The sequence below is a fragment of the Schistocerca serialis genome, chromosome 7, assembly GCF_023864345.2.
Source record: "Schistocerca serialis cubense isolate TAMUIC-IGC-003099 chromosome 7, iqSchSeri2.2, whole genome shotgun sequence".
In the NCBI taxonomy this organism is placed as follows: domain Eukaryota; kingdom Metazoa; phylum Arthropoda; class Insecta; order Orthoptera; family Acrididae; genus Schistocerca; species Schistocerca serialis.
The window spans coordinates 177018883-177031014 of NC_064644.1; the positions used below are offsets into that span (position 1 = coordinate 177018883).

Sequence of the window (12132 nt, forward strand, 5' to 3'; positions counted from 1 at the left end):
AAGTTCCGTTTCATTCTGTATTTTCCATCATATCAGGCCTTACTTTTGTTACACACCTTGTAGATTACACACAGAAAAGAGGAGGAAAGGGTGCTATGAAAAAGATTACAGTAATCGTGTGGGAAGAGAGTAAAGTAAACTAAGGCCTGTTGAAAGACATGAGATGAGGGTTGGAAAGTGTTCCCTTGTCAAGGGAATAAGCTGTACTTCTTTGGATTTTCTATATTTTCTCTAGCAATCCCATCTGGTTAGAGGCGTCAATGACTGATATTAGAACCTAACAGTGTGTTGCGTGTATTGTTAACGTATGTTGTAATGCAAAGAAAAAGTAACAACAGTCCTTGGTTAAAGTTACATAAGCTGACTTGCCAATATTACATAGTAGTTAGCACAGCACATAGCAGTCACTAACAGTAGATTTTCCAATTTTTTCGAAATTCAGTTGATAGATAGATAGATAGATGCTTATTTGCTCACAAGTATGGCTGTTGCCAAGGTAATGAACCATGACATTTTTACAGCACTTAATTACTTTATATCCCTGCTATTATTATGCAGTAATTTATTATAAAGCCAAATTTGCCCATCTTTGGTGTTCTCTAACTTGTTATAAGTAAGAATGTGTGAACTTTATGGTGCGTGTTTTTATTTCATTTGTACTTATAATCCATTATGCAGGTCAAAAGCTGACATCTTTCTGAGAACTCAGTCACCAAAGTACCTGAATAAAATTTTAAAAAGGATGCCTCATCTACGTGTATGTGCCTTGCCATTTGAAAGGCAAGCAATTGAAGCTCTGTCCACCTATTGTCAGAACATTACAAAGCTGGAGATTATTACCTGCTCTGAAGTTGACACCATAGTAAGTTAAAACAACTTTTTGAGATACATGTTTGTAGCATTTTTAGCATTTTTGAAGTGTAAACTTCAGAATGAAGGAAAGTCTTTTCTTCTCATCCCATCCGGTAAGTCTCCCCTGACCCAGGATTGTGGGTGACTTCTTATAACTCTTCCCATTTCCTAACCCTTGTCAGTCCTTTTCCTTCATTCCTCTTCCTTCCACTTCAACCCTTCTGCCAGAAGAAGTAGCCACTGGCTCTGAAAACTTGCACCAGGGTGGCTACTCAACCTGGAAAAACCAGGAAATATCAGATGATAGTAAAGTTCTGTGAAAATCAGGAATGTTTCACATATTTATGGAATTTTTGGTTTGTAGCTTTAATAAATGATGTGCTTTTGTAATGTCGTACATAACTCATATAAGATATGCTGAAATGTTTGAACTGTGCTATTAATGGTGAATGTTAGAAACAGAGTTTGCATTGCGCAGCTCATTAACACAGATGTAGGTATTTCACTGAGTGGCAGATGAAAAGCATGTAAGCTACGCAACCAGGTGACATCAAGTGAAGTAAAGTATTTGTTCCACAGTGTGGCCGGCATCTGTTAGTTTTTTGAACCAGGCGATGTCACAAGATGCACAATTTCCCCACCTGACAAAACGTATGTTAGTGAGTTGTGCTTCATTATTTCCTGTTGCCATTTTCTTTTCAGTGTATATTGAATGGTAAGTTTTGAATTTCAATTAGTGTTTTTTCTGCTTCTCTCTCTCTCTCTCTCTCTCTCTCTCTCTCTCTCTCTCTCTCTCTCTATCTTTTTTCCTTCATGGCCGAGTTTGGATGGAGTTTAGTTTGGTTTTTAATATTTATTTATGCTTGTTTGGTTAAGATTATAATATAACTTTAACTAAGATTAATCATGCCATTTTTGTAATTAATTAACTAAATAATAAGAACACATCTTTCACAGATGATTGCTGGTGGCAGGTGTGCTTTCAGCCAATCATGGTACTCGATGAAGAATGTTCAGTTTGGTTAGGTGAAACAAAAAAAAAAAAAAAGACACATATTGTGCTTACTGTAAGCTGCTTACTGCAGCTTAAGTAATACAGGTACAGTTGTGTTAACAAGTCATATAAAAGGGAAGAAACGTAAATTGGCAACTGAACTTTCAAAGAAATGTTCACCTGTTTCTTGTTTTGTCAAAAAAGAAGCAAGTTGTGCCAAAGAGTCTTTACATCTGGAAAGTGATGACCAAGTAACAAGTACAATGCAACATCTTTTTCATCAAATGCCACTTCTGATTGTTCATGCAAGGGAAATTCTCTAAAAATGTTTTTATTATAAAAGCAACCAACAAAAGCTGAAATCATATGGTGCCTGAATACTGTGATTTAGCATATGTCTTTTTGCAACATAGCAGATACTGTTCCTCTTTTCACAATGATGTTTCCAGACAGTGAAATTGCACTACAACTGCAGCTGCAGCATACCAAAGTTACATACACAATTGTCCATGGTCTTGCTCTATATTTTGGGGATATCTTTGCAGAAACTGTAAAAGAATGTGACTGTGTTATTACATGCTATGGTCGAAGTTTAAATAGAATTACTCAGAAGCAACAAATGGATTTGATACTCAGATTTTGGAATACTGAGAAAAACGAGATCTCTGTGAGATGTTTAACATCTGTTTTTGTGAGGATACACATCAACCAAAGACCTTTTAAGTCAGCTAAAAAGTGGTTTGGTTGAAGAAAACATGAAGAAAGTTGTACAAATATCAATGGAGGGTCCGAACATCAACTTGGAGGTTGTTGTATGGTGTAGCAATTAATAGCAAATACTCGTCTTCATTTCTCAGTGGTCTCTGTTACTGCAGTGGCTGTAAAAGAATTTGCAAGTATCTGCCCCAGCAAAATTTGCTACAGCTTCCTGAGCTAGCTAATGATTTGGTAGAGCCAAGAGAAATTTCAAGAAATTCGGGTTGACATGATGTTCTCTTTTAGAATTACATATTTATTGTGGAAAAAAAAAAAAAAAAAGAAAAACTGGCTCACAGAAACCATCTAAAAACTGAGACTCCGATGGCTGATTCACCACTCCTTATATATTATTTAATGATTATTGACTAAGTCATCCATTACTAGAAACAGGAAATTTATAAATTACTTTCGTAAACATGCTTATGTGCAGGCTGACATCATGAATTACATATTAGTTTGCTCCTCTCACCTTGCAACAAAAAAATTACACAGCTTTTGGCTTTTAGTATTGATATTTATTAAATGTGTTTGATAAAAATGCTTTTTATAAATTTGCTTATATCATGAAAATTATTGGTTGGAGAAAGTTCCTAACATTTGCATGGAGTCATTCCATGAATCCTAAAACAAAGCTAATTTCACTTCTTCTGAAAGGAATTCTGGAATTACAAAATGAGAACTGTTTATGTTTTATGTTGAAGTATCAATTGGTGACAGACAGACCAGTGTAGTTGCTTGCTAAATCCAAAATGAAATTAATGACAGAATTTGAATCAGTATAATAAATTGAGTTCTAAAATGACCAGATGAATGAAATAAGATTGTTACAAAGTATATATAACCCTGTGAATGTCACAGTCTCACATCTGAGGTCAAAATTTCATGTTTCACTTATCCTAACAATTTTATATTGGTGCGGTTCAAGGTATTGCGAGAGTTAACAAATATGTTAAAACAATTCCAGGGTGCAGTGCTTTTAAACATTGGTAACTGTGGTTTACACTCCACTAAATAATTCTTTTAAAGCTGGCTTTTAAAAATACTGATTGAAATATAGTAGAGTTTTTACAACCATTGTATTATTTATTGAAGAATGTGCCAGCAAGAAGAGCTGATTACATTAACTCTACAGGTTATTGTACATTCCCACTTAAGTTTTGCTCAGTGAGATGGTTGGAAAATGTAAATGTAGCAGAATGAGTTATTTTTATCTTGCTGAATTCATCAGTGTTTGTTATAAATGTTGTTCAGAATCACAAAGTGTCAGAGACCAGTCACGGTTTCAAAGCAAATTCAAGATAAATTTCTTGGGGCAAAATTGGCATCTTTTAAATCTGTTGCTCCTCACTTTGAACCATTTTTAAGAGAGTTCCAAATTAATATGCCATTAGCTCCATTCTGTACAGTCTGTTGACAAATATTTGAAGGTTTTTATGGATTTCATCATGAAAGAAAGTTTTTGAACAGCTTATCTTCCTTTCCGAGTTGACCTGACAATGTAAAGTAATTTTATTCCTTCAAATAGTATTTATCTTGCTTTAGCAACAAAAAATGAGTTAAAGAAGGTTAAAGGCATCATTGATGTACGTAAGCTGCAGTTCGAAAATGACTATTCAATCTGGATAAAGTTACTGTTACAGAAGTTAATGGAGAAGTCACCATTAAAAATTTACTTTGATACAAGCAATTTCATTTTTAGATCCATATTTGGAAGCATTCAAAACAGCATGAGCAACCATTCATGTACATTAATGCTTTCAGCTTCTGATTGAGAAAGAATGGCTTTCTGGGATGCAGGCTGATAATGCTGAGCACCAATTTAAGGAGTTTATTGCACTACCAAGAATAAAAGAAGAAAATGTCAATGTACAAATGAAACAAAAGTAGACTGAATAACCACTGGATCAAACTTTTAAGCTTATTTGGGAAGAGAAATTTCCTGAGTAAAAGTGTATTGTAAGATTTATTTCCACACTTTCTCATGGAAATGCATCAGTACTCTACAGCAGGTTTTTGATGCTGTTATATCTTCCAGAAGGATAACAGAAGTTGAAATAACATAACAGTTGATACATGCCATGAAAAATGCTCTTTCTTGTTATATAGAGTCACTGGAAAAGGACAAAAAAGAAAAAAAGGAGAACAAAAGGTAAAGGTAGAGTATTAGAATAGAGAAAAAGTTGTAAGTATTAGCAGATACTGAAAGGAAAGTGCCACTTATTGAAGAAAAAAGTGCAAGATCTTAAGACGTTGTGTCACATATATCTTTCTTCCTTATAGACAATATTTTGAAAAGCTACATCACTTACTAATGTGGGTGTTTTTGGCATTGGTAGATACCTCGTACCTCAGAACTGTTTGTGGTATAAATGTACTCATTTCACATACTCCATATGCAATGATGCAACAATAAATCTTGAGCAAAACCTCTAAAAGGGTATACTAATTTTTTTACAACATTGTATTTTCAAAAATTGACTGTTTTTGCTGATATATTTGACACAGAACAGATTGTTATGGCCCAGCACCTGGGAAGAACCATCTCAGAAATGGCAAAACTGATCGGCTGTTCACATGCTGCTGTTGTGAGCATCTGTGGAAAGTGGTTGATAGGCAGTAATACCACTAGTGGGAGATAAAATGTTGGACATACACTCCTCAACAGGAATGCAGAGGTTGGAGGCATGCCCACTGTGTTAAGCACAACAGGCTGTGATCCGTGGCAGATCTAATGACAGAGTACAATGCCGGTGAAACCCAAGTGTTTTGGAAATTGCTGCTGTGTGCAAATTGTTCAACATGAGGCTCCACAGCAGAAACCCTTGCATTTCCCCATGTTGACCCAGTGACATCATCAGTTATGATAGCAGTGGGCGTGGTATCATTGACATTGGGTCAATGGAAATGCATTTCCAGGTTGGATGGATCACATTTCTCATTACACTAGGTTGCTAATCATGTCCAAATATTTCATCATCCAGGCAAACGGCAGCTTGAAATGTGCTCAGCAGTGTGGATACAGCTCTGTGGAGGCTGTATTAAGCTACAGGCAACTTTCACTTTTGTTTCTATGGTACCTTTGGTGGTGGTCAAAGGCACCATGACAGCTGTGAGCACTGAACATTACTGTGGACCATCTGCATCCCTTCATCTTGATGTCTTCCTTGATGGTGATGGCATCTTTCAGCAGGAAAACTGCCTGTGTCAAGGCCAGAATATTGCTGCAGAGATTTGAGAGTGATAGTGAACCCTTTAATTTCTTGGCCAGCAAATCCATCTGATCTGAACCTGATGGAACAAATATGAGACAGTATCAGATGCCAGCACACTGCCCACAAACCACTGGCCCATAATATACAGAATTTGTGTTACCTGCACAGAGACATCCAGTGCCACATACCTCCAGAAACTTACCAAGGATGTGTTGAATCCTTGTCACACAGGTAAAACATCTTTGATTGATGAGTTGTGTACATTCAGATCTCTCATAAAGATAAGTGGATAAATGTGTAATAACAATTAATGAAGACAATATTATATCATAAATAAGTAAATTAGTACCTATTGTTAGTTATCTATTGAAGGTTTCACTTTTATTTGCAGATTTTTTTTGGAAAAAGAAAACATATCATAGGTGCGAATTTTGTCCTAGGTTTTGTTTACATTATCATATACTGTAAGTTTATAAAATACTGTTTGCATTGTCTGTGTATTTGTTACATGCTATCCATTTGACTCTCTAGTAAATGCCAAAGTGAAAAAGTTTGGAAATAAGTGAAAAGTTCATATAGTGTAGGCTCAATTCTCTGTTAAACTATACAGATTTAATTGTTTCTATTTTTTCAAAAGTTTTGAATTAGTATCCAAACTTTAGGCCCAAACTTTCTGAGAAATTTAATAAATTAATTGAGTAGTTAAGAAGTTATTCTTGCTTAATTTAGACTAAAACTAAAATTTGTTTACCATGAGTGGGAAGTGTATGACTTACCATAGGATTATTAGTTCCGGGATGTAGTGTGAGGGTTGTTGCAGTTTCTTTCATGTGGGTGACTGTAGTGGCACTGGAACTGTGGAAATGAACAAGGCTCATTGGCTTTGCAGGATTTGTTGTAGAGAAGGAAGATAGTGGAATGGGAGGAGAACATTGTTGCCCTTCAGGGGAAACTAGGTAAGGCAAAACAAGATCTGGAAAGGTTAAGGGGGGAGAAGGGAAATGAGAGGCGGGAAGTGACAACAGGTTATAGAAGAAATAGTAATAGGACTTTCTAAAGCAGTTTTGTTGTTACTGTGGATAACAGGTTTAATCTGTTGTCACAGTTGGCAACTGATGAGCCACAAGTAGATGTAGGAGTAGACAGGACACAACAAACTTTAAAAAAGTGTTTAACACTACGACCACTGGCAACATTTTGGTAAATATTTCAGTTTGGCCATGAATTTGTTTCTACATATTGTAAAAATTGGTTTTAACCTGATAAATATGATGTGATCAGATATGATACACATGGCCCATTTTAAACTGGAAGCTTTATATGGCCATGTGCATCACTCCTGATGCACACTCATATATCTGAGGAAGAGGTTATTACTGGAAAATAAAAGCTCCAACTAGCTGTTATATAATTGCTTTAATTTTTTAAAAAAACCTTACATTTTTACACAATTAAGCATTGCAAGAAAACAGTCCATGTACATGAAACTCTGAGTACAAATTTGGCATTTCAATGAGACCTGCTTCCTATGTTAGATAGCATGCTTTCACCCACCTACACCGAACGAGGTGGCGCAGTGTTTAGACACTGGACTCGCATTCGGAAGGACGACGGTTCAATCCCGCGTCCGGCCATCCTGATTTAGGTTTTCCGTGATTTCCCTAAATCAATCCAGGCAAATGACGGGATGGTTCCTCTGAAAGGGCACGGCCGACTTCCTTCCCCATCCTTCCCTAATCCGATGAGACCGATGACCACGCTGTCTGGTCTCCTTCCCCAAACCAACCAACCAACCAACCCACCTACTTTGGGGAGTTTGTGGTAACAGCTTTTACAACGTCCTCTGACTGGAGTTTCAACCAGTTTGTGATTGCCATTCATTGATGTCTCCTGAACATCATCAATCCCGAGTAATGCATTTGCAGTAGCTTCACAGAAAGTAATGATACCCATATTTGTTTTGTAATTTGAACATACAAAGTATGAGCATTCACAAGAGTAGTATTGAATAGTAATTCAAAGCCCACTTTCTGGTACCACTTCACTGACTTTCTAAGCATGAGCCATAGGTTTTCTTTTGATGTGAAAGATCAATGTAGGGTTTGGCTGCATTGTAATTCACAATTGCATTCGTTTTTTTCACTTCACCTCTCCTAGTTTTCACTGCCACAGGCTCAGGTTTGTGTGTGGTTGTCATAAAAATGACGTCCCTCTTGTCACGCCACTTTCAACAACCACCTTTGAGTTGCTTTCCACAACCACTATTTCCTCCTTCTTCATCATCTGTGTGATGATAGTTTTCGGATTTCCCCTTCTTTTTGCACAGAGTGTTTTCATCAGATGAGTTTGTTTTTCTAGAAGAGTGTGTGCCAAGTTCATATACGTGTAAAAGTTATCTATGAAGAGTGTCCTTCCAGAATTCAAAAGCGAATCCTTTAACTCTAAAACAATTGCTGTTGTTACATATATAACATTAACTTCTTTTCCACAATACACTTTAACATTCCAAGTACATCGACCTACATCACATACAGTATATAATTTCACTCCATATTTAAAACATTATCGAGGAATGTACTGATGAAATCATAACCATCCACGAACTAGAACCATTGTTTCATCGATAAAAACAGTTTCACATGGAACAAAAGCTTCCTGGAATTTTGTGTTCAGATGATTTACAAACTTCCTGATATTGAACATTTTATCATGTTCATCTATGTTTTCATTGTTGCAAAAATGTATGCAACTGAGGAACAAATCAAACATATTTCAGGACCTAATGGAAGACACCTGGTTTTTGTGAAGCGGATTCTGGCACCAATACTCATCCATTCTTAGCTTATGATCAAGCCCCATCTGAAACGTAGGCTCCGCAAATTTCCTCAAATCATCAGTGGTGATATCACTCCATAAAGTCAGTCTGGATGATGGTGATAATCTTTCTGCAGCTCAGTATAATGGTTTGTTTCATTCACTATGAAATTGCACATTTCTTCGTCAAGAAAAAATTTTAAACATCAATGGGACAAATATTTGCAGGTAGATTGTCCAAAAGTGCATTGCTTACTCCACAGTTACCAGAAAAAACAAAATTGTTTAGGTTTCCCTGTATATCAGACCACTTTATTTGTGAAGTAGGGAGCCCACAAGCACAAGAGATCTCTTCAGGTGACAGCTCACTTTCACTGTCTTTTTCAGTGGAAGATGAAACTTTGTTTGCCCCATTTGTAGACGTATTATTTGTAACTTGCAAGTATACCTTTTGTTTCTTCAAAGGAATTACTTTATCTTCACTACTACTATCACTCAAGGAATGAGCTTGGTAACCTGGGCCAGAATCACTACCACTTCCAAACAGTGATCCATCAGATAAACTTGATTCCTCCAACCATTTTCAGATTTTCTCCTCTTGTGAATCCATTTTTCACCGAACATCCATAAAATCTTACTGAAAACAACCACTACACAACACCACATATGTAAACAAAATGTCAGTGCCAGCAAGGAACACACACTGACACTACAGGTAACAATTCCTGTCATCTATTGCTCCCACTAAAAAAACCAACATCACAATCCTTTTACCACTGGCTGGTATAATGTGACACCCATATGATTTCAATGCAGGTTTGATCGTGTAAGCACCACAGGCAAATACTCATGAACCTTCACATGATCGAATGTGATGCACAAGGCAAAAACTGAAAAACTGATATGCGTCAAATATGACGCACATGGTGGTGAAGGTATTAAGAAGTAAGAAGTCAGCAAAAGTTGTGAAGAAAAAGAAAGTTTTGTTGTTAGGTAGTTCACATAGTAGAGATGTTGGCCAACTGTTGCAGTCTGAACTAGGGTCAGGTTACTAGGTCACAATTTTTTTAAAACCTAGTGCAAGTCTGTACCAGGTGACTGAGGATGTAGGTTCACTATGCAAAGACTTCACAATGGGAGGCACCATGGTAACAGTGCATGGGGCAGGCAACAGCATATACAGGAACACTAATTGTTCAGTTGAGGGTGACCTGGTAAGGATAGCTTCAGCAATGAGACATACTGGTGTTCTGAGGCACTATGACTGGCCTCATTTAAACTCTTCTGTTAGGAGAGCTAATTTCGAACTGGAATGGCTTCTTGGATCAGGTATGAGGTCTCATATTGGTGTTGTTCCTGTTGACTTTGTCAGCATGTGGGACTCTACTAGGGATACCCTTCACCTCAACAGGAAAGGGAAGGGAAAATTGCATGGGTTAATAGCAAATGTTCATACAAACAGCCCATAATTGAAACTGGAGATTTTCAGAAATTGACAAGAAATTTTGTCCAACCAGTTGTAATTCAGCCTGTGCACACAATCAGTTATCCTTATTGCATCAGAATATGTGAGGACTGAGAGGTAAGCTTAATGAGTTGCTTATTTGTATTGAAGAATTAGAGTTGAAAAAACCAGTTGATATAATCAGCCTCTCTGAACGTCATATGACAAGTGGTATAGATGTGTTAAGTGTTACAGGATTTAAGTTAGCCTCTTACTTCTGTAGAGAAAATATGGAGAAAGGAGTTGCCACATTTATCAGAAACTGTTTTAATTTCAAGAATATTGATATTAATAAATATTGTTCAGAGCATCACTTAGAAGCATGTGCAGCAGTAGTAGTATTCTATAATAAGTCCTTTATAGTAGTAAGTACATATAGGGCACCTCCAGGAAACTTTAATCTCTTCATAAAACATCTGGAAGCTCTGTTGTCCCATCTCACAGTAAAAAACATGGAAATAGTAGTTGCTGGTGATCTTAATGTAGATTTATTGAAAAGCTCTGTCAGTGAACAATTATTGCAATCAGTAACACTGTCACTCAATTTAATGCCTAGTGTGAACTTTGCAACTAAGGTATGTAAATGCTCTGAGACTGCTATTGGTGATATCTTTGTAGACAAATCTAGGGAAAAAAGTCATATCACAAAACCTATGCTAAATGGGCTATCTGATCATGACATACAGCAACTTGTGTTAAATGTTGAAACATGTCAGGATATAACACCTGTTAAATCTGTGTACAGGAGGGTAATAAAGCAGTTAAAAATTAAGAATTTTAGGAGATTGCTCCAAAACACGAACTGGATAGATGTTTACAATGCTTCTGACTCAAATGGAAAATACAAAGCTTTCATTAATAAAGTTACTTCCTCATTTGGAAATTGTTTTCCCTTAAACGTAACTCAAACCAAATATAAGTCTAAAAATAAACCATGAATTATACAAAGAATAGAATAAAGGTATCATGGGGGGCAAAAAGGAAATTATCTACTATCTAGGACAGCCCTGGTGTTAGAATTGTAATGTGTTACAAAGAATACTGCAAAATATTGAAGCAAGTAATCCAGAAATCTAAGCAGCTTCATTATGAGAAAAATATAATTATATCAGGAATCAAAATAAAAACTGTATGGGATATAGTCAAGACAGACAAACGGGACCATAAAGGAAGAGGAGCAGATAGGCTCTAAAAATAAATGAGATATTGATAACAAGTGCATGTAGTGTTGCAAATCTCTTAAACAAGTACTTTGTTTCTGTTACTGTCAGCTTGAGGTTATCATGTTCAGTAAACAGTGCAATGGAATATCTGAGACTAGTCTCTTCAAATAACTTCAGTGAAATGGAAATGACACTCACTTCTTCCAAAGAAATAGAGTCCATCATAAGTCTTTAAAATCAAAGTATTCTAGTGGTTATGATAACATCAATGAAGTTAATCAAAGAATGTTCATGTTAGTTGAGTTTTTTGTCTTAAGTTACTTGTGTAGCCAATCTCTTTATCAGCAGAACATTTTGAGACTGGCTAAAATATACGGAACTTAAGCCTCTTTACAAGAAAGGGGATAAAGAGATACAGTCAAGCTATTGACTGATTTCACTTTTGGCAGATTTTTCAAAAATATCTGAAAAGGTTGTGTTCAAGAGTCTTCTTAAGTATCTAACTGCACATAATATATTGTTCAAGGCACAATTTGGGTTCCGTACGAGTTCCGATGTAGAGAAGGCATTTGTTACACAACAAATTAGAGGCTACTGGTATTTTCTGTGATGTGTCAAAAGCCTTTGGCTGTGTGAATCAGAGCATTCTCATAAGTAAATTAGAATGTTATAGTGTCATTGGCAGTGTTATAATGGTTTGAGTCTTATAAAACTAACAGAAACCAAAGGGTGTCACTGTGAAATACCTGTGGAGTAAACAGTCAGTCTTCATCTGCTTGGGAATTAATTACATGTGGTGCTCCTCAAGGTTCCACCTTGTGTCAGTTGCTTTTT

General features: G+C 36.3%; 1 protein-coding gene across 2 annotated transcripts in view; it reads left to right on the forward strand.

The window, feature by feature from the left end:
- The window catches only part of LOC126413340 (S-phase kinase-associated protein 2-like), a 191114-nt gene that overhangs the window by 109776 nt on the left and 69206 nt on the right, over positions 1-12132 (forward strand). For both annotated transcript variants that reach the window (XM_050083251.1, XM_050083250.1), the window contains exon 6: positions 679-862. In XM_050083251.1, coding sequence (XP_049939208.1) covers positions 679-862 — 184 coding nt within the window. The remainder of the gene's footprint in view (positions 1-678; positions 863-12132) is intronic.